This window comes from Mesoplodon mirus, assembly GCF_964341445.2.
Source record: "Mesoplodon mirus genome assembly, chromosome: 15".
Taxonomy (NCBI): domain Eukaryota; kingdom Metazoa; phylum Chordata; class Mammalia; order Artiodactyla; family Ziphiidae; genus Mesoplodon; species Mesoplodon mirus.
This window is the reverse complement of record NC_138991.1, coordinates 36,580,995-36,603,319: the sequence shown is the minus strand read 5'-3', so window position 1 is coordinate 36,603,319 and position 22,325 is coordinate 36,580,995. Positions and strand designations below refer to the sequence as shown.

General features: G+C 51.7%; 2 protein-coding genes across 4 annotated transcripts; one reads left to right on the top strand and one right to left on the bottom strand.

The window, feature by feature from the left end:
• The first annotated feature begins 110 nt into the window (after positions 1-110).
• On the top strand, positions 111-21,983 carry DNAJC30 (DnaJ heat shock protein family (Hsp40) member C30). 2 transcript variants are annotated; one of them, XR_014296050.1, is made up of 3 exons: positions 111-1,306; positions 4,069-4,222; positions 21,909-21,983. XR_014296050.1 is itself a non-coding variant. In XM_082644385.1 (1 exon), the coding sequence occupies exon 1, from the start codon at positions 127-129 to the stop codon at positions 805-807; it is 681 nt and encodes a 226-aa protein (XP_082500511.1). In that variant the 5' UTR covers positions 111-126; the 3' UTR covers positions 808-2,980. The 2 variants fall into 2 exon arrangements, 1 of the variants encoding a protein (XP_082500511.1); XM_082644385.1 differs by lacking the exons at positions 4,069-4,222; positions 21,909-21,983 and having other exon boundaries at positions 111-2,980.
• Positions 8,006-12,001, bottom strand: VPS37D (VPS37D subunit of ESCRT-I). Of its 2 annotated transcripts, none has more exons than XM_082644744.1 (4): positions 11,716-12,001; positions 10,227-10,398; positions 9,692-9,774; positions 8,006-9,079 (listed from the first exon to the last, which is right to left on the bottom strand). In XM_082644744.1, the coding sequence occupies exons 1-4, from the start codon at positions 11,851-11,853 to the stop codon at positions 8,717-8,719; spliced, it is 756 nt and encodes a 251-aa protein (XP_082500870.1). In that variant the 5' UTR covers positions 11,854-12,001; the 3' UTR covers positions 8,006-8,716. The 2 variants fall into 2 exon arrangements, with proteins under 2 accessions (XP_082500870.1, XP_082500871.1); XM_082644745.1 differs by having other exon boundaries at positions 8,006-9,073.
• Positions 21,984-22,325: the final 342 nt, after the last annotated feature.

The window sequence follows — 22,325 nt, the reverse complement described above, 5'->3', positions numbered from 1 at the left end:
CGCATGCTCCACCCATCTCCCCGCCTTCTCTTTTACTCGATTGGCTACAAGGGCAGACGGGATGCGGAAAAACGCACGCCTCCCATTGGCCAGTTCATCTTGCACCGCCCGCCTGACTCATTCAAGATGGCTGCCCAGCGCGATGTGAGGTGGTCGCGGCTATTACTGTGGAGGTTGTGGCAGGCCCGGGGGGTTCCACAAAACTTGGGATCGGGCCTGGGCCTAAAAGCGAGAACTTACTCCCGGAGCGACGGCCCGTACTCGCGCACGGCGCTCTATGAGCTGCTCGGCGTCCCCTCCACGGCCACGCAGGCGCAGATCAAGGCGGCTTACTACCGGCAGAGCTTTCTCTACCACCCGGACCGCAACGCCGGGAGCGCCGAGGCTGCCGAGCGCTTCACGCGCATCTCCCAGGCCTACGTGGTGCTGGGCAGTACCACCCTGCGTCGCAAGTATGACCGCGGCCTGCTCAGCGACGAGGACCTGCGCGGCCCCGGGGTCCGGCCCTCCAAGACGCCCGCCGCCGAGCCCGACTCGCCCCGCACCCAGCCGCCTGCCTCTCGGACCCAGGGCCGCGGTCAGGCCTCGTCGGGAGCCAACCGCACCATGTTCGACTTTGACGCCTTCTATCAGGCGCACTACGGCGAGCAGCTGGAGCGCGAGCGGCGCCTGAGGGCCCGGCGGGAGGCCCTTCGCAAGCAGCAGGAGGACCGGGCCAAGAAGGGCTTACGCTGGGACGAGACCCGAGACACGGCTTTATTCTTGGTTCTGCTCACAGTTTTCATCATCATGGGCTTTCGTTTTTAATCGGAGAGCGGAGGAAAGGGGAGCAGCCGCGCCACCGCCCCCCCACCCCCAAGAAAACGGCCTTTCCTGTCTTCTTGAACCCGTTGCCTCCATTGTCTACTGTTGTCTACCTCTACTGGGGTCCGAAGGAACTGCTCTCCCCTTTCCCTTCCCCACCCGGCCAGCTTAGCCATTGACCTGCATATCCCTACCCCTCTGGTCCAGAAAAGGAGGCTTTTTGATGCCCAAGAAAAAGGCTCCCAATGAGGAGTCCCGAAAGCCCGAGTGTGAGGGGTTTCCTGGAGGCCCTGGGGTTCCTGCTTCCAGATGTCAATTTCTGGAACACTTGCTGTGGCTTTCCTGTAAAGCTCCGAGCAAGACTCGTCTGCTGCTGCCCCACGTGTGTAGCGTGGGGCTCCTCTGTAACCTTGAAACGTGCAATGTGACCAATTGCGACGGCCAAAAGAAAAATTCTGGGGTTATAAGAAACTTGTCTTTCTGTGAGTTCCCCAAGCCACAGGTGAGACCCAGTGTAGGGTAAAGATGTGATCTGTGGGAACCTGGCCATTCTTTGGTGGTCAGACCCCACTCCGCCTTCTGTTGGTGGTGAGTGTGAGTGGGAAAGAAAGCAAGGTCGTGAGCGTAAGGAATGAGCCTTCCTGTGCCCATGCTTATCTTATGTATGACCTCGGAGAGGTTTCTCTGTGGACGTGATGGCAGAAGAGCAAATCGTTGGCTCTCTTTCGGTCTGTCACACTTGATTATCCATGTTCTAATAGGCTCAGTGATTAAAGTATGATGCCAGGGACTTCCCTGGCGGTCCAGTGGCTAAGACTCCGTGCTTCCACTGCAGGGGGCGCAGGTTCAATCCCTGGTTGGTGAACCAAGATCCCACATGCTGCAGCAGCAGGGGGGAAATATATATATATATATATATATATATAGTGCCCGTAGAGTCAGATTTGTCCTTGGGACACTGTGCCTGGCACCTGGGCATCCCTTGACCAGCCAGCCCCATTGCTAACTGTGCAGCTCCTCCCTTCCCAAAAATAGAGCAACAAACTGGGAGTTTTGAGTCACCTGAGTGTGGCCCAGCCTCCTGTTTCGCTGGCAGTGCTTATCGCAGGCCCTACAAGCCAAGTCCTTGAAACATGGCTACTTGAAGCTGTGGGAATTGGGGGAGTTTGAGTAGACCGGACTGTTGAGTAACAGGAGGCACAGGATGGAAGCGCACTTCCTTATTCAGAGCTGGCTGAGGGTTTTTTGGTTGTTGTTCGTTTCCTCTTTTCCTAATTGGTGCAGTGGGTTGTCACTTGGCTAGAGCTGTGGTAATCCAGTTCTCTTAACCGTGAGCCACTGCACGTGGGGTGTGGCTTAGCTGTGAGATGGTAGGTACTCAGGTATGTACTGTGGAGCGTAAAGCTGTGGGGTAGGAAAACCTTTGCAGGAGATCTTCTACAAAGGTAAGGGCCTAAGTAGGTTCTGAACAAAGCCAGAGGTGCTTTGCTATATTAACACCAATTCCTGCATTCAATCTTTTGTGGCGGTCCTTGGATACATTGGGAGAAACCCGTAGCTAGTGCAACTTGGTCTCTTGGGAACCATTCTGTTTTCTCTAGCCTTGGAGGTTGGAGGCAAACTCTTAGTGGCTTTGCAGTGACCATATGATTCAGTAGTAAAGATTTAAGCCTACTCTGGTTCAGACATGCTGGGCTCATGGAGCCTTGGTTTGGGGGCAAGGGCATATGTACTTTAAAAAAGAACATTTAATGTTATTATGTTTCATATCTGGAAAACAAGAGGGAAAGTCTTTTCAAACTGTAGGAAGTGAAGCTTAGTAAAAGGTACAGAGGCTGGTGATTCTCAACCAAGGAGTTGGGGCATAACAGAGTGTCCTTGGGGCAAGATTCTATCAACGTTTCGATCAAATGGGGTTGGGGTTCTTTTGGGTCTTGTTTGTAAACGCACTAGTGGTCTGTGATAATCTGGGATCTTTCTCATGGGCTCTTTGACATAGATCTCTCAAGTTTGTTTTCTCTCAGTGAAGATCACAGTGAAGAACATTCCCTCGGGCCCCAGAACATGGAGATAGACCCAGAAGGTTTGGAGTGGTGGGGTCCAGACTCTGTGAAACTTCTGGAATACTCCATGCAACTCCAAACAGGGTAGTCAATAAAATTTATTAATCATCCAACTCTAAGCCTCTCCTTAGGCCTAGAACTAGGCCCACTCTTTCTATGGTGCCATCCTGCCTGCCTCTGGTTTTTGTTTTTTGCGGTACGCGGGCCTCTCACTGCTGTGGCCTCTCCCGTTGCGGAGCACAGGCTCCGGACACGCAGGCTCAGCAGCCATGGGTCACGGGCCCAGCCGCTCCATGGCATGTGGGATCTTCCCGGACCGGGGCACGAACCTGTGTCCCCTGCATCGGCAGGCGGACTCTCAACCTCTGCGCCACCAGGGAAGCCCTGCCTCTGGTTTTTTTAGGCCAGAGCTAAACTCTGAGAGACCCCACTCCCTACTGTCCCTGAAACTCAATCTGGGCTCTTCATGGGAGGGGAGATGTGTGGGAGGCTTTTTGAAGGACCCTCCCCAGCTGGCTCCTGTTACATCATTTCTCCCTTTCTGGCCCCCCTGCAGTTGTCCTTTCTCAGCTTCTTACCTGCCCTGGGGAGGAGAGGCTAAACCAGGCCATGGACATTAGCCCCTGCCTTCTAGGGGCTGCTCCCCAGTTCCTGATAGAGGAGGAAGGCTGAGACATGGTCAGCTTCAGTCCCTTTTCTCCCTTTGGTCACAGACTGAAACAAAACTATAAGTTTAGACCTAGGAAGAGAGACTTTGGACAAGAGGGGCCCAGCTTGCTCCATGCTGTGCTCATTGGGTAAGGGGTGAAGAAGAGTACCAGGCTGAGTGAGCAGCACACACAGATCCTAAATGGGGAGACACGGACAAGAGGATAGGAATCAAAGGTGTACATGTCTAGGCAATTGTGATATTGTCTTTGGGCTTGATCAGGACTTCATTTTATTCCTCCTGAGCCTAACTGTTTTCCCCTCCATTGTCCTTTATTTATTGCTGGGTGAAAAGATCCTTTACACATTCCAGTGCTGAAGGAGTAAGATTTCTTGCTTCCTTCTGCGGTTCTGGCATTTCATTCGCTGAGTGCACCTTGCCCTCTGTAATGGTCCCAGCATGAGCCAAGATGAATAAGAATAGCCTACCTTAGGCCAGTGAGTTGTCCGTTGGTCATTACTGACCATGTATATATATCTCCATCCCTTATAGCCACAGCCTGAAGCTGAGACACCAAGGGTGGAGCCCAAGTGAGTGGCCACCACACCTGCTTATGGAAAATGGCGAGGAGTAGGGGTCTTGGGCCTTTGGGCTTCCAGGAATGTCACCAGATCCCATGAAGGGAGGCTGAGAGAAGGGACAGCTGGTAAGTAGCGGTGTTACTTCACTCTCTGGAGTTAAGTGCTCTCTCCTGGCCTTTGCCCTCTCAGTTCCTCAGCCCTGTGATGAGGTCACACACTGTGTCCTGCCTCTGAGCAGGACTGTAGAAGGCGCGCCTTGCCTGCCCTCAGCGGCTTGGCTCTCAGGCCAGGCTTGGAGCCCTGGGGGCCATCAGGTTTGTGCAAAGCAGCTGGGGTCCCTCTGTTAGTGTTTTAGGGTGATAGCAAGACCTGAGTCTGGACCTCATGAACTTGCATATGCTGGGGATTGCTAGGTGCTCTCATCCCCCAGAAGCAGAGAGCTCACCTTCACCATCTGTTGTAAGATCATAGCGTCACTATGGATCTAGCCATCTTGCCACTGTCTCTTAAGGCTATACAAACCTGGGGCCCTGGCGCTAGTCTTGAGGTGGGTTGGCCCTCCCATCCTGCCTCTGCCCTGTCAGTGTTCACATCCTTGGCCCTGGGAGGGGACTGCTGCTAGACAAAAGAAGGCCTGTTTCTGGAGGACGAAGAACTGACCGAGATTTGTGGTTCACAGGCCACAGCTGACCTGCACACAGCGTTTGGCTGCGGCTAGCACAGTGTCTTAACTTTAGGCAATATTCAAAACTTGGAAGACTTTGCATAAAAATCTAGATTTCTGACTTCTCTCAAAAGAATGAGAAAATGTGCCACCATTGAGCTTCCTCCCATACTTTCATGACCGCCTGGGAGAAGCTGTAAGGTCTGCCTTTCAGATGGGACCTTGCTCCCTGGGCTGCTGCACTCTCACCAGCAGAGGGGATGTGTCAGAGGTCGTGATGCACACACTTGCACCATTTTGCTCTTAGTAGAGAAATCTCTCTCTGTATCCCATGTCTATTAAGAGGAAAAACAGAAAAAAAGCGGGGGGGGTCATGCATTTCCAGGAAAATGGGGGAGGGTGTACTTTGTGGAAACAGCTGCTTTGCACTGTGACCTGGCCCCTACAGGCATTTGAATTTGCAGATCCCTAGGTTACCTCCTGTGTTATTAAAAGAGCTCGCACTTTATGCAGGGAGGCAGAGTATAAGTCTTATTTTCATTGTGGGACAAGAAGAATCTTTTGAGAGGTCTACAGCAGCGGCAAGGTCCCAAACAAAGCCAGAGGTCCCTTGGTACAATAACACCGATTCCTGCACTCAGTCTTTTGTGTAAAATCCTTGTATAAATTGGGATAAACCCTCAGCTAGTCCAACTTGGTCTCTTGGAAACGATTAGATTCTCTTTAGCCTGGGAGGTCAGGGGCAAGTTCTTAGCGATGGCTTTGCAGTGACCACATGATTCAGTGGTAAAGGTTGAGCTCAGTAAGCCTTGATGAGGGGGCACGCAAAAGTACATTTAATGTTACTATGTTTCAAATTTGGAAAACAAGGTGGGAGGCTTAGGAAAATATGCAGAAGCTAGTGATTTCCAAACAGGGAGGTACACAGACTTTCTTGAGGGGGAGGAACACCTTGTTTTTATCAAAAAGGAGTGAGAGTTTTGTTATTTGGGCAATTTTTTTTTGGCTTTGTTGGGTCTTCGTTGCTGTGCGTGGGCTTTCTCTAGTTGGCGGCGAGTGGGGGCTACTCTTCATTGCGGTGCACAGGCTTCTCAGTGCAGTGGCTTCTCTTGTTGCAGAGCACAGGCTCTAGGCACGGGGGCTTCAGTAGTTGTGGTTCGCGGGCTCTAGAGCACAGGCTCAGCAGTTGTAGCGCACGGGCTTAGTTGCTCCACGGCATGTGGGATCTTCCTGGACCAGGGCTCGAACCTGTGTCCCCTGCATTGGCAGGTGGATTCTTAGCCACTGAGCCACGAGAGAAGCCCTTTGGGCAATTTTTGGTTTTGGTTTGTAAAAGCACTGGTGGCCTGCAATAGGTAGGACCTTTCTCATGGGCCCCTTGAGGGTCTACCTCAAGTTTATTCTCTCTCACAGAGGATTATAGCCAGGAGCATTTCCTGGGACCCTAGACCTGGAAATAGAAAGTTCCAGAAGTGATCTGGCAGGAGAGCCCAGACTGCCTGGAACTTTCCAGAATATTCCATGTACCTTCAAGCAGAGGGGTTAATCAAGTTTATTAATCATCCAACTCTAAGCCTTTCCCATGGCCCAGAACTAGGCCCATTCCACTCTGGTGGTATCTATACCCACCTGCCTCAGGTCTTTGGTGTTTTTCATGCTGGAGCTGAATACAGAGGGGCCTCACTCCCTGCGTGCTCTAAAACTGAGTCTGAGCTCTTGAGGAAGGTGAGGGCCTTTTGAAGGGCCCCATCTGGTTCTCATGGTAATACTTTTCTCCCTTCCCAGTCCCTCCCTTGCCTGGGTCATTCCTTCCTCTTCTTCTTACCTGCCCTGGGGAGGGGAGGCTGAACCAGACTGTGGACATTAGCCTCTGCCTTGTAGAGGCCGCTCCCCAATTCACAATAGTGGAGGGAGGCTCAGGCATGACCACCATTAGCCCTTCTTCCTTTTGGTTACAAACAAAAAACTCCCTAGAAGCATGGACCAGAAGTGGGAGGCCAGGCCGAGAGGGGCCCGGCTTGCCCCAGGCTGTATGGAGAATGTGGGAGGTCTTCTGGGGCTGTTCAGTCTTCTGTCATCTCAGGCAGGCACCTGGTGTCCTCCCCAGCGTCCCTTGTCTCCAGCACGGCCACTGTGGGATGAAGCTTCTCAAGTGGGCACTGTCGGTGCTTTGCCCCTGCTGGGGGTGAATCCGACTGCACTTGAGGAGCTTCCAAGAGCTCGGGTGGGCCAGTCCCTCTAACTGTTGCCTGTATTTCTTAAGAGCTCATCAAGCAGTCACTCAGGTGCTGCTCACTCATCTTTAGGGATGGGGGCCAGCCTACCAGAGCCGTAGCACCCGTGGATCAAGGGCCTCATACTGAGCCAAAATCTGGCTCCCAGTGGTTTCCACCCCTTGGTCTTGACTCTAACGTCTCGCTCTACGTGAAGCAGTCCTTTAGAGACTCAAAGGCTAGACATCACGTACTTGTATGTAACACAGATCCCTCAACTGTTCCGTAGGGGACTTAGCCCCAATCCTCTTTCTCATTATACTCCAAAGGTGCTGTTTTGGGGTTCCCTTAGAGTTTAAAACTTCAGTAAAAAGTAAAGCCAAACAAGCAGTTGCCTCATTCTAGATGGTTATAGCCCCACTAACATGGACCAAGATCACATTAGCTTCTACAGCACTCTTGACTGTTCCCTCTTACTTGCAGGACCTTCTGTGACTTCCTGCCAAACTTCCTCTCATTAGACTTGACCTAAGCTGATCCAAGACATATTCCCACTCTCCCATCTTCTTGTCCCACAGTCACCAGCCAAGCTGGCCACCTAATGTTTACCCGAGCTGAAGACAGGTAGCTTCAGCCCTGTAGAACCCTCTCCATCACTCAGTGGGGGTGGTCATTTGGCAGGCCAGAGAAGGAGCAGGTACCATCCTGATTGGGCTTACAGGCCACCCAGGAAAAGAAGGTGCATAAAGGTGAGGCAGTTGGAGAACTGTGATGGAGCAGAGTGTGCTTCTGGCCAGAAGTGCTGGGAAGTTTAAGAGTTAGGGAAGACTCCCATGGGTTGGTAATCAGAGAAGGCTTCATGGAAGAGGCAGAAGCAGTGCTGGACCTGAAGGACAGCCGGGCTTTGGATGGGCAGAGAGGAGAGGAGGGCATCTCAAGAGTAGGAAGCACAGGAGCTGAGATATGGAGGCTGCAACAGCAGAGTGGCTGGATGAGGGAGCAGAGAGGAGTCAGGCAGCATCGTCATCCTCATCATCACATTTATTGACGGCCCCTGGGAGGCGGGGCTGGGGACAGAACATACAAAGACAAGGACCTGCCCTCAAAAAGTTTCCATTCTAAGGAGACGGGGACAGAAAAATACAGAATGGTCTTTCCGGCGGAGGGCCCACTCTCACCTGGTGCAGGTCAGAAGCCCCTGGCCTACCTTGCCCCAGGGTCTGGAGCATGAGCCGGGCAGGTAATAGCCCCATGGCCCTGCCCCACAGCTGGGGCCTGACCACCTGGCTCCTAGGTGGTGGACCCCAGAACTGGGGGAAAGGTAGGCTCAGGACATGATGGAAAACACTCCTGTCAGCCTTGGCATTGTGCGAGCCTAGTGGAGTGGCAGGGGGAGATAGGCCCCCTAGGCAGGGCCCTTGAAGGAAGTGGGCATCTTCCCAGGCCCCCATGAGTAAAGTTCTTTCACTGGGGCTGGCCCATCACCCGGGAGGCCCCAGCCGGGGAGAAAAAAAGGCGGAGTTTCCTCAGCGGCAGAGGCATAATACCCCGCCCACCCCACTCCCGGTCCTCTCTGGGCATCTTCCAGGTGACCCTCCTCCCCAGTTCAGCCTCCGGGGCCAGGGCCTGTCTAGGGCCAGGGGGAGGGGCCTGCCCCTCCCCCCACCCCGGCGGTGGGGGAGGAGGAGGAGCCACGCATCAAGTTTGTCTGGGCCCCCCAGTGGGGAGCCATACCCTGGATCCTACCGGTGGGGGGGCTCTGGCTGCGAGGGCCGAGGGCTCAGCAGAGGGGCTGGGCCTAGAGGGCACCCGGGGGAGCCCTTCAGCGGGGGCACTGGGCGGGAGTCCAAGGGGGGCAGGCTCCGGGGCACTGCTGGTGGCCCCCGGGCGGCCCCAGTGGGCAGGACAGCGGCAGCAGGGAAGGATTTGGGGGGATCCGCAGCAGCAGTGGGGGCTGGCTGGCCAGACCGCTCCCGGCGCCTCAGCAGCTCCTGCAGCTTCTCCGCCTGGGTCCGCCTCAGGTGGGCCAGGGCACGGCCTCGTTGGAAGGCGGGCAGGAAAGCCTCCAGGCTCTGCTCCCCCAGCAGCAGCTGCTCCATCTGCTCCTGGGACAGGAGGGAAAGGACAGTTTGGGAGGAACATGACCAAAGACTGAGGGCTGGTCCTCTCTCCTCCCACCCTGAATCCCTCCCGATGGCGACCACCCACAGCTCGGGCATGGGGCACCTGAGTTCCAGCCTGGGCCTGCCACTTGCTGAGTGACTGAGGATGAACGTCCTCTACTCTCAAGCCTTGATTTCCTTACTATCACCAGACCTGCTGGGCCAGGGATGAGGCGGGATCAGAGATGGAGACACACTTGAAGTAGACAGGTGTCTCTCATCAGGGCCAGGGCCCTCCTCCTCCACCTCTTCAACTCACTGAGCACTGTGCTCCCAACCCAGCACTGAGACATCTGTCCCAGCTCCTCTGTAGACCCAGCCTAAGCTGCCCTGAGATGTTCACAGGAAGTTGGGGGAAAAGTTACAGGTGGGGACGGTGGGCCTTGTGTCCAGTGAGGACAGCAATGCAGCGGGCACTCCTGGGAGCCAGGCACTCAGGGCAGGCTTCCTGGAAGGGGGGCTCTCAAGCCTGCAATGTAAGAATTGAGGGGAGGGGGATGATGATAGGATGGGACACCCCTCCCGGTCCCCAGGCCCAGCTGCCCCTTCTCTCACCTCAGCCTCCTGCTCAGCTTCTTCCAGCTCAGCCTGCAGCCAGCCCAGCGCGCAGTGGGGGCTCCAGCGGTGCATGCTCTCCTCTGAGGGCCACAGAGGGACAGAGTGAATTAGCCCCTGCCCTCAGGGCCTGTCACCCAGGGCCCAGACCTGACTCTCACTGACCCTGTGTGTGATTCTACGCTTCCCCTCCCCTCTCTGGAGCCTCAGTTTCCTCATCTGCACAACATGCCCGTCGGATCCATTTATGCTCCTCCCCCCCAGTCTTAGTCCGAAAGAGGGAGCAGGGCCTTTGTCTCCTAGAGCACCCCAGGCCCTTGGGTTTTGGGCCCCATTTTGGCCTCTGGAACCCAGCTCTACCCATCGACTGCTCACTTTCCCAACTCGGTAATTTTCCAGCAGTAGCACCCCTCAAACTTGCCTGGGGAATAGGTCTGCCCAAGTCCCAACCTTCAGAGCCTGGCACTTCCCAAGGCCACCCAGCCAGATGGCCAGCTGCCCCCCACCCCAGGCAGTTCTCCCAGCCGTCCCTCACCCAGTCGCTGCAGCTTGTCTGCACAGCTCTCGGCCACCTCCCGAAGCTCCTGGTACTTGATGGCCAGGGCAGCGCGGCCCATCTCCAGGCGGGGCCGCAGTGCCAGGTTCTCCTTGGCTAGAGCGTAGTTGGAGGCCAGGCATGCCTCGCGCTCCAGCTGCAGGCCCTGGAACTGCCAGCAGGGAAGAGCCCAGAGGCCCATTCAGGGAGTGTCTGCCCATGGCCACCTACTGCCACCCTGGGCGACAGTGCCCACGGGCCAAGCCGAAAGCACCCCAATCTCAGGATGGCGAGCCAACAGGTGGAGGGACGATAAGAGCCCAGACCCCGCTTTGCCTCAGTTTCCTCTTCCACAAAGTGAGCTAAAAACATCTACCTTATAGGGTTGTTGTGAGACTTAAGTGAGGAAAACTACGAAGGCCTCTACAAATGTTAGTTAATTTTTAATTTTCAATTAATATGTCTGCTCAGGTCCCCGAGGAGTCCCCCTCCCTCCTCTGTCCCATTTTCCATGCATGGGCAGCTTCCCTCTCATTCCAGGCCTTTGTCTGTTTCCTCCTCAGGTGTTTGTGCCGAAAACACTCCCACCCCCTGCTCTTACTCTCCAGTGATGTCTTCACCCTGTCCCTGCAAAGCACCCCCTCAAACCCCCCTCTCTTCCCTCGCACCCCCTCCTCTGCCCTCCAGTGGAATCCCCACACCCCAAGGAATACACACCCCCTTTTCCTCCCTGATCCCCTAGCACCTGCTCCCAGCTTTCCTTCTCTTGCAGAAAGCAGACCCCTTTCTTTCCTGGCCCTGGAGAACGCTATTTCCTTGTTACTAGGCGGGCCGAGCCTCCACTCCCTGCCCCTGGAGAACGCACTACCCTCCATCTGTCCCCTATAGGATGCACACGCCCCTCCTGCCTGCCTCCCTCCAATGTACACTTTCCCTTTCTGCCCCCCCGCAGACAACCAGCCCGGGCCTATCTCCTGTGAAATATACAACTTTCTCTTATGGTGGCCTATGGAATACACGCCTCAGCTTTCAGTACCCCTCCCCACCGGAAGACATAAAGCCCCCTCTTACACCCCCAGACCACGGACGCCCTCCCAACGGCCCCCCCAGGTGTCACACAGGCCCCTAGTTCTCCCCATGGAAGGCGCCTCCCCTTTCTGGCCCTACAGAACGTGGGTGTGCGAACCAGGGCCCCCACAAACAGCCGCCCCGCGCCCCCCGGAACACACCTCCCTGGAGCAGCCGCTGTAGGACACGCCTCGCGGCCATCCCGGGGGGTGCACGGGCGCCTCCCTTGGTCTCCGGCGCCCCACCCGCCCCAGGCCAGCTCAGGGCGCCCCCTCCCCCGGGGGCGGCTCCGCCGGGCCCACTCGTACGTGCCAGGCTCCGGAGGCCCCTCGGCCCGGCCGGCGCGGCCCTTCGGTCGGTTGGCGGGTCCGGCAGGCCGCGGCCCGTCCCCCGCGCCCCCCGCCCGCGCCCCCCGCGCTACCTTCCTGCTGAGCCGCACGATCCGGTCCAGCTTGGGCTCATCCTGAAGCAGGTCCCGGAGCTGCCCGGTGCTGAGGATCCCAAAGCGCCCCGGGCTGCCGGGCTCCGGCCCCGCCCGCGCCGCCCGGGCCCGGTACATGCCGCCCGCCCGCGCCCCCAGCTCGGCTGCTGGCTCGGCCCGCTCGGCCCGCTCCGCCCCGGCTCCGCTCCGCTCCGGCTCCGGGATCCGGCTGGGGCTCTGGCTCCGGCAGCGCGCGCCGCTCCGCCGCTAGAGGGCGCCCCGCCCGCTCTTAAAGGGGCCGCGGCGTGGAGGCTGGGGGTGGGGTGGGGAGGGGGCAAGCCGCGCCTCTTTCCACCCCGGCCGAGCCGCGCCTTGCCGCGCCTCCCGCATCCGCAGATCGCCTGGCAACCCATCCTCTTCACGCCGTCCGGATATCTAAGGCGCCTCTCCTTTCCTCTCCTCCCGGCCATCATTCACCACGCCCCCAGGCGCGGACTCTCCCACCCCAGGCCTTTACAGTTTGCAAGGCTATTAAACATTTACCCCGTGAATTCGCACAATTTTCTGAATTTGGCCGGGTGCCAGGAGCTCCTGCCCGCTGCTAACTTGGACAAGTCATTCACTTCCCCCAGCCTCAGTTTTCCTTTCCATAAAATAGGATGATAACACAATGTGAGGATTAGAGGTAGTGAATGTTGTGTCCCTTACCTGTAGTTAAATGAATACCTAATACGAGTTATTGTTATTTTAAAGATGAAGGAACAGATTCTCAGAGATGATGTCACCTCCCCAAAGTCACATTACAAGTAAACGACAGACAATCTCAGTTCTTCCTGTATGTGCAGTGTCCACGGAGCACACGATGCCTCCATGCTGGGCACTGGGCTGGGCCCTGTCGGGACATTGTCTCTACCCTCTAAGAGCTCATGGATTAAGTCAGAGTCACATTCTCACTCAGCTTACTTTAGTACAAGACAGAATGGTGGGTGTCATGGCTTGATGTCTTCCTTTGTGAGTCCCATGTGATGCCTGAAGATGTCATGTACCTTATCTTCACAACTAGGCTTGGCCAGTGCCATTGTCAGGAAAGAGACACTCAGAGATTGTCACCTGTCTAAAATCAAACAGTAGCGAGTGAGCTTTTTCCACTTCACCACACTACTAAAAAAGCACCAAGGTGGCACCAGGGCACAGAAAGGCTCACCAGCAGAGGTGACATTTGAGCTGGGTTTTGAGGGATGAATAGGAGTTCTGAAGTTGAAGGAGAAAATAGTGAAACCAAAGAGAAGTCCATAAGCCAAGGCATAGAAACTGAAAGTGCCCAACAAGGACTTTCTCAATCCAGCAAGAGCACAGGGGGCGTGGTGGAGATGTCTGAGAAAGAGACAAAACTGATGGAGTGGGGCAAGACAGACTTGCTGATAGACTGTGAAGGCAACACTTCTTCCACATTTTTATGGCAACTGAAATTTGGTTTTCCTTTTCAAGACTCAGCTGGAACATCACCACCTCCAGGAAGCCCTCTCTACCTCCCCAGGCTGCATTGTGTGCCCCACAGTCCCTGATGTCCCTCCACCACGGTCCTGGGTATTATCAAGAGCTCTTCCACACTTCCCAGTTTCCTGGCTATGATCTCCCTGGTTCTGATCTGCATCCTCCAGACCCACTGTTTCCACTAAGCTTCCAGGGGTCTCCTAGACACTCCCCCTGTCCGGCCCTCCTTTGGCTGGGCAAGAGGCAGTCTTCACTCTAAGAGGCCCTGGTGAGATCTGATGGGAGCTCCTGCCTTGGCTTGTCCCCTCTTCATCACCAATCCCCCTTTGTTCAGCCCAGTGGGCCCCCTGTGGAATCCCACAACAACGGCCCCTGTGAACCTTCCCTACACTCCTCAGACCTCCTACACCCAGTCCTACCCCCTCAGTAGGTGACTCCACTGCCCATCACATGGGAGAGCTTCTGCCACTTCCTGCCCCACCTCTTTGGATCTTCTCTGCACCTGCCCCAGTGCCCTTTCTTCTCTCCTTCCTCCAGGAGGAGGAGCCTCCCCTCATTCCAAAGCCAGCCCAGGTACCCTTGCTGTGGGTCTCACCTTCACCTGCCCCTCCAGGATGCCTCCCCCACTGTGGTAGTTATGTCTCTTTCTTTGTCTCTTTCACCTTTAATTTCTGCCTTTAGACTGATACCTTCCTTTCACCACCCCCACCGAATATTTTGAAAGTACCCTGTTATGAACTGAGTACTTCCCCCCAAAACTGATATGTCAAAGCCCTAACCCCAATGTAATGATATTTGGACATGGGGCCTTTGGGAGGTAATCAGGTTTAGATGAGGTCATGAGGATGGGGCCTGATGATGGGATGGGATTAGTGCCCTTATAAGAAGAGGAAAAGAGACCAAAGTTCTCTCTCTCTCCACCAGTGTGAGGTCACAGCTAGAAGGCCACTGTCTGCAAACCAGGAAGAGAGCTCTCACCAGAAGCCAGATCTGCTGGCACCTTGATCTTGGGCTTTCCAGCCTCCAGAATTATGAGAAATAGGTATCTTTTGTTTCAGCCACCCAGTGTGTGGTATTTTGTTATGGCAGTCCAAGCCTACCAACATACCATCTAGACTCGGTACTCCCTGCATCCATTTCCTCATACCCGCCCCCCCCTTATTCCTTGACTCAGTCTGACTTCACCCCCCCCACCACCACCACTCCAAGTACACTGCACTAGCCAAGGTCATGGACTGCTTCTTACTGTCAGGGCCCTTCTTTTTCACATTCAACGCCATTGACCATCATCTCTTTCTTGACCGCATAGCAGTCAGAGTCCAGACATTTCACAGGTGTCAAGTTGGCAAAAATTAAAAAGTCAGATAATATCAAGTGTTGGTGAGGATGGGAAGTGACAGGAATGCTTTTGTACTGCTAGTGGGAGAGAGAATCAATTCACTTTGGAGGGCAGTTTGACAAACTCGTAATTCAAAGGTGTTCGTATCACACTACCCAGCTGTTCCCCTCTGCAGTGGACAGAATAATAGACCCCAAAGGTGTCCACATCCTAATCCCTGGAACCTGTGAACATGTTACCTTCCATGGTGAAAGGAACTTTGCAGATGTGATTAAATCAAGGATCTTGAGATGGAGAGATTATCCTGGATCATCCAGGTGGGGCCAGTGTAATCACAAGGGTCCTTATAAGGGGGAGGCAGGAGGGTCAGAATCAGAGAAGGAGGTGTGACGGTAAAATCGGAGGGTCAGAGTGAGAGAGAAATTTGAAGACACTACGTTGCTGGCTTTGAAGATGGAGGAAGAAGCCACGAGCAGGCAGCCTCTAGAAACCAGAAAAGACAAGGAAATTGATTCTCCTTTGCAGACTCCAGAGAGAGTGCGCCCCTGCCAATACCTTAATTTCAGCCCAGTGAAACCCATTTCAGACTCCTGACATCCAGAAATGTAATGTGTTGTTTTAAGGCACTAATTTGGTAATTTGTTACAGCAGCGATCGGAAACTAACACAAACTCCTAGGAATTTTCGCTGTCTTGGACTAGGAGACAAGAACGGGAATGTTTGCAGTGGCTCTACTTGTAATGATGAAAAACTGGAAACAACCCAAATGTCCAATACAGTGGAACACTTCATACTACACAGCAACAGAAATGGGCAAATTACAGCTACACATGTCAACTTGGCTGAATCTCACAAACAATACAGTGAAAAAAAGACAGCCTCAGAAGACTACATTCAGTATAATACTGTTTATGTAAAGTTTAGAAACATGCAGAACCGAACTTTATATTATTGCTTGGAGGTACGTACAAAGTAAAAGTACAGGAACAATAAATACCAAATTCAGCAGTGTGGCTGTCTGGCAGAACAGGGATGGAATCGGGGAGGAGACAGAGGGGACTTCAATGGCATTAAGAGATAGTTCAGTTCTTAGGCTGAGTGAGAGTACACAGGTGTGCACTGTATTATTCGTTATATTAATACTTTGGGGTAAGCCTGAAAACTTCTATATAAAATTAATAATTGTTAGGGTCAATTTTTAGACCTTAGCTTTGAAGTCAGACAGACCCGGGTCCCATTCTGACCTCTGCCACTTCCTGTGTGACCAAGAGCAAAGTCCTTAATTCCCTGAATCTCAGTTATATCATCTGTAAAACGGGTAGTTGAAGGATTAGGTGACTTGATATGTGTCTACCACAATGCCTGGCGCTTAGTCAGTTCCCCGAAAACAGCAACTGCAATGGGTTCCTCTTTCTAGAAATGATCCATTGGATTTAATTTATGGGGTACCTACTGTCTTCCAGGGGCTGACTGGAGAAAGAGAACACTTCATCTTCATGGTTCTGCTCCCTGATTCAGTCTTTTTTAAAAAAAAATTTTATTTATTTATTTATTTATTTATTTTTGGCTGCGTTGGGTCTTTGTTGCTGCGCGCGGGTTTTCTCTAGTTGCGGAGAGCGGGGGCTACTCTTCCTTGCGGTGCGCGGGCTTCTCATTGCAGTGGCTTCTCTTGTTGCAGAGCGTGGGCTCTAGGCTTGTGGGCTTCAGTAGTTGTGTCGCGAGGGCTCAGTCGTTGTGGCTCGCGGGCTCTAGAGCGCAGTCTCAGTAGTTGTGGCGCACGGGCTTAGTTGCTCCACGGCATGTGGGATCTTCCAAGATCAGAGCTTGAACCCGTGTCCCCTGCATTGGCAGGCGGATTCTTAACCACTGTGCCACCATGGAAGCCCAATTCAGTCTTTAAATTCATTACTCTCCAAGGATTCAATCACCACCCCCTCAAAAAAAAAAGTAGCTTTATTGAGATACATGCCATACAACTCAACAATTTAAATTGTACAATTCAATGGTTTTTGGTATATTCGCAGAACTGTGGATCCATTGGCACAATTTTAGAACATTTTCATCGCCCCCAAAAAGCAGCTCTGTGCACATTAGCAGTGGCTCCCCATTTCCCCCAGATCCCACCCCGACCACCAGCCCCAGGCAACTAAGCTACTTTATGTCTCTATAGATTTGCCTGTTCTGGACATTTCATACTAATGGAATCCTATAATATGTGGTCTTTTGTGACTGGTTTCTTTCATTTAATATAATTTTTAAAATAAATTTATTTGTTTGTTTATTTTTGGCTGCGTTGGATCTTCGTTGCTGTGCATGGGCTTTCTCTAGTTGCAGCAAGCGGGGGCTACTCTTCATTGCAGTGCATGGCTTCTCACTGCAGTGGCTTGTCTTGTTGTGGAACACAGGCTCTAGGCGCGCGGGCTTCAGCAGTTGTAGCATGCAGGCTCAGTAGTTGTGGCACGTGGGCTCAGTAGTTGTGGCTCACAGGCTCTAGAGCGCAGGCTCAGTAGTTGTGGTGCACGGGCTTAGTTGCTCCGTGGCATGTGGGATCTTCCTGGACCAGGGCTCGAACCAGCGTCCCCTCCATTGGCAGGCGGATTCTTAACCACTGCGCCACCAGGGAAGTCCTAATATAATGTTTTAAAGATTCATTCATGTTGTAGAATTTATTAGTAATGATTCCTTTTGATTTTTTTTTTGTGGTACATATGTGACATAAAATTTCCCATTTTAATCATTTTAAAGTATACAGTTCTGTGACATTAAGTCCATTCCCCTTGTTCTGCAGCCATCACCACGATCCATCTCCAGAACTTTTTTATTTTCCCAAACTGAAGCTCTATGTCCATTAAATACTCCCTCACTATTCCCCCCTCACCCCAGCCCCTGACACCGACCATTCTACTTTCTGTTTCTATGAATTTGACTACTCTAGGTGCCTCATATAAGTGGAATCATACAGTATTTGTCCTTTTGCAACTGGTTTATTTCACTTAGCATAATGTCTTCACGGTTCTTCCATGTTGTATAGCATGTCAATATTTCCTTCCTTTTTAAGGCCAAATTATATTCCATTGTATATCTATTGATTCCTTTTTATACCAAATAATATTCCATTTTATGTATATACCACAATTTGTTTATCCACTCATCAGTTGGTGAACATTGGGGTTGTTTGATCTTTTTGGCTATTATGAATAATGCTGTTATAAACATTGGCATACAAGTTTTTATGTGACATGTTTTTTCCTCTTGCTTATATACCAATGAGTGGGTATATGATAATTCCATGTTTAATCTTTCTGAGGAAAGGCCAGAATGTTTTCCAAAGCAGTTGCGCCATCTTACACTTGCACTAGCAATGTATGAAGTTCCAATTTCTTCACCAACACTTGATATTGTCTATCTTTTTTTCTTATAACTCTCCTAGTGGGTGTGAAGTGTTATCTCATGATTTCAATTTTGCATATCTCTGGTGACTAATGATGTTCACCATCTTTTCATGTGCTATTGGTCATTTTTATATCTACTTTGGGGAAAAGCCTATTCAGACACTTTCCTCATTTTTCAGTTGGTTATTGGTCTCTTTATTTTTTTAATTAATTAATTTAATTTAATTTATTTTTGGCTGTGTTGGGTCTTCTTGCTGCACACGGGCTTTCTCTAGTTGTGGCGAGCGGGGGTACTCTTCATTGCGGTGCGTGGCCTTCTCATTGTGGTGGCTTCTTTTGTTGCGGAGCATGGGCTCTAGGTGCATGGGCTTCAGTAGTTGTGGCACATGGGCTCAGTAGTTGTGGCTCACGGGCTCTAGAGCAGAGGCTCAGTAGTTGTGGCACACGGGCTTAGTTGCTCCGTGGCATGTGGGATCTTCCCGGACCAGGGCTCGAACCTGTGTCCCTTGTATTGGCAGGCAGATTCTTAATCACTGCACCACCAGGAAAGTCCCATGTCTCTTTATTTTTGAGTTGTAAGAGTTCTTTATATATTCTGGAAACTAGTCCTTTATCAGATATATGGTTTATAATTTTCTCCCATTCTGTAGGTCGTCTTTTCACTTTCTTGATGGTGTCCTTTTCTTTTTTTTTTTTTTTTTGCTGTACGTGGGCCTCTCACTGCTGTGGCCTCTCCCGCCGCGGAGCACAGGCTCCGGACGCGCAGGCCCAGCGGCCACGGCCCACGGGCCCAGCCGCTCCGCGGCACATGGGATCCTCCCAGACCGGGGCAGGAACCCACGTCCCCTGCATCGGCAGGCAGACTCTCAACCACTGCGCCACCAGGGAAGCCCCGATGGCGCCCTTTGATGCACAAAAGTTTTTATGAAAAGTCTGATGAAGTACAATTTATCTATTTTTTTCTTTTGTTGCTTGTACTTTGGCATCATATCTAAGAAACCATTTTCTAATTCAAGATCATAAAGATTTATTATACCTTTATGTTTTCTTCTAAGGGTTTTATAGTTTTAGCTCTTCCATTTTGGTCATTGATCCATTTTGAGTTAGTCTTTGAATATGGTGTGAGGTAGGGATCTGACTTCATACTTTTGCTTGTGGATATCCAGTTATCCCAGCACACACACACACACAGACACACACACACACACACACACACACATCCCTTTTAAAATCTGGACCTCAGGACTTCCCTGGTGGTGCAGTGGTTAAGAATCTGCCTGCCAATGCAGGGGACACAGGTTCAAGCCCTGGTCTGGGAAGATCCCACATGCTGTGGAGCAACTAAGCCCATGCGCCACAAATACTGAGCCTGCGCTCTGGAGCCCGCGAGCCAGAACTACTGAGCCCACGCACTGCAACTACTGAAGCCCACGCACCTACAGCCCATGCTCCGTGACGAGAGAGGCCACTGCAATGAGAAGCCTGCACACCACAACGAAAAGTAGCCCCTGCTCACCATAACTAGAGAAAGCCCACGTGCAGCAACGAAGACCCAATGCAGCCAAAAATATAAATAAGTTAATTAATTTTTTAAAAAGTTCCTTTATATTCTTTTGTAATCACTCCCTCCAGTCTCTCCCACACCCCTCAACTCCATCCCCAGATAACCCTGATCTGCTTCCTGTCACTGCAGGTTAGACTGCATTTTTGAGAATTTTACATAAATGGAATCATACAGTGTATACTATTTTTCTTATTTGGCTTCTTTCACTCAGAATAATTCTTTTGTTATTCATCCAGACTGTTGCATTTATCAGTTTGTTCCTTTTTATCTCAGTATAATATTTCATTGTATGGATATACCACAATTTGTTTATCCATTCGCCTGTTGCTGGACCTTTTGATTGTTTCCAGTTTAAGGCCTTTTTTTTTTTTTTCAGTTTAAGGCTTTTACAAACAAAGCTGCTATTAACATTGCATATGTCTTAGTATGGACATAGCCTTTCATTTTTCTTGACTAAATACCTAGGAATGAAACGACTGGGTCAGGTGGTAGGTGTCTGTTTAACATTTTAAGAACCGCCAAACAGTTTTCCAAACTGTTTTAACATACCCACCAGCAGTATCTGAGTTCCAGTTACTCCATATTCTTACCAACACTTTATATGCTTACTCTTTTTCTTTTTAGCCATTCTAACGGGTGTGGAATTCCTTTGTTTTGTTAAAAATAGTTTTGGTATATAGACACAGGAGTCTAAACAACAGATCATTTGTAGCTGTTTTGAACCTCATAAAAAGTGAAGGCTCTGACTTCAGCTGTCTTATCTTTCTGCTGAAGGGGACACTCTCCTACCATATTATGAACATGTTCCCACAAGCACGGGGCTAGGTACACGGGAGGTGTCAATCCAGGCTGAAGAAATAAGCAGCCTGATACCCCCAGCAGCCTCAGAGCTCCACCATCTTCCTTGTGAGAGGCTCAGACATTACCTGCCATCCTGAGGACAGCAGCCTCCTGGACGTCACCCCACAGCAACCCTTCGATGCATTATCTCCCACCTCTGCCCACAGTCAGTTTCCCCCATGCCCCCTTATTTGATTTAGACAGTCAGCATCCTACCAGGTACTTAGGCTCAAATCAGGAAAGCCTTTCTCACCCCTAAACCTTTGACCTGTCGACAAATCCTCTTCCCCCAATTCTGCCGACATTTACAAGTGTGTTATTTTGTTAACAAAGGTCCTGTTCTGGGGCTGGATCTAGAGTTGAATGAGACCCAAGACCTTTGGCAAAGTGACAGTCAGTCCCTTCAGCTGGGCAAGTCCTCCCTCCACCTCCCCAAGGCAGTTGTGCAGTCCTGGCCCAGCTGAGGCAGACATGCCACTCCTGGGCTGAGTGCCCCCTCCTCTCTTTTATGGCTCCCTGTCCTCTCCCGGATGGGGTCTACATTTCTTTGTCTAATGTCTGTGTTCCTCTATGATTTTCTTCCTTTTTCCTTTTCCCCCATCTCATACTTGCCTATAGACCCCCTTCCAGTCAAGCCAGACTCTTGACTATTCCCCAATCTCACACTGCATCTGTACACCTCTCCTGCCTTTGCCCAAGACGTCCCTCTACCTAGAATGCCCTTTATGGGAATTCCCTAGTGGTCCAGTGGTTAGGACTCCATGCTTCCACTGCTGAGGGCCCGGGTTCAATCCCTGGTCGGGGAACTAAGATCATGCAAGCTGCGTGATGTGGCCAAAAATAAAAATAAAAAGAATGCCCTCCCTCCCAATGCCTTGTCCTAAAACTACTGAAGAACTGACCCATCCTTTTGGCCTAGCACACACCTCCTCCTCCACAGGCAGAATCAGTCCTACCTTCCCAGCACACTCTGTCCCAGCCCTGATCCCAGCCTGACCTGTACCAGAGTCATTAAAGACTCACACATCCCCACTCCTTGCTAGACTCGAGGTCCCCTGTGAGACAGAGTTTGTGTCATTTTTCCAATCCCAGCCCCCAGCACAGGCTCTATTACATGGCCGGTGCAGGGCCAGGACACCTGGACTCAAATTTCACTGTATGAACCTCAGACAAATTACTCAGTATCTCTGTGCCTCTGTTTCCTCATCTGTAAAATAAGGAAAAACACCCACCCCATTTGGTTGTTGAAGGGATTCAATGAATAAACCCACATAAAGGGCTTAGGAAGTGTAGGCAGGACCCTGGCAAGTGGTCAGTGCTTGACAAATCTTAGCTAGAAATGGTAGTAATTTGTTGCTGAAATGAGACCCTGTCCTCACTCTATAGAATCTTCATATAAAGGGGGAGATATCTTCTACTTATCTTCAGGAGACTTCCTTAAATGAGGAGACCCCCAACCCTCCCCAGTTTCCATTAAGGGAGGGGGAGCCATCCACCAGAGTCATTTAACTCACCTCCCTTCTTTCTCAGCGTCAAAGTAACCATGAACGTCCTCCTCCTTCAGGAAACCTTCCAGGATTGGACTGCCTCAAGGAACTTCTGCTTCCCTCTGTCTTTCTCTGATGTGAAGGCCATCCTCTCCACCCTGCTTCCCATCTTCACCTTGCTCTCCTCTTATTCTGCAAGGGATGTAACATCCTCCAGACCACTTCCAGGTCAACCTGAGGTTTTTCTGTAAGTGTAGCTGGAGCTAAGAGGGGCCCTGGAGAGAGAAGATCCTGTCGGAACTTCCCTGCCTCCCCTGTTTTACATATGGGTAGGCTAAATCTAGGATGCTCAGTTAAATCTGAATTTCAGATAAACAGTATGAATAATCTTTTAGTATAAGTATACCCCCAATATTGCATGAGACATACTTAGACTTAGTGGTGGGGTTCAGGGAGAGGGCAGAGGCATAGGAGGAGACAAGCACCCAGGGGAG

Excerpts from the sequence above, each read along its gene's own strand:
- DNAJC30 (XM_082644385.1), top strand. The coding sequence starts at position 127 with ATGGCTGCCCAGCGCGATGTGAGGTGGTCGCGGCTATTACTGTGGAGG.
- VPS37D (XM_082644744.1), bottom strand. The coding sequence starts at position 11,853 with ATGTACCGGGCCCGGGCGGCGCGGGCGGGGCCGGAGCCCGGCAGCCCG. Across the intron at positions 9,775-10,226 it reads AGACAAGCTGCAGCGACTGG|AGGAGAGCATGCACCGCTGG; the intron begins GTGAGGGACGGC and ends TGTGGCCCTCAG. Across the intron at positions 9,080-9,691 it reads AAGCTGAGCAGGAGGCTGAG|GAGCAGATGGAGCAGCTGCT; the intron begins GTGAGAGAAGGG and ends CTCCTGTCCCAG.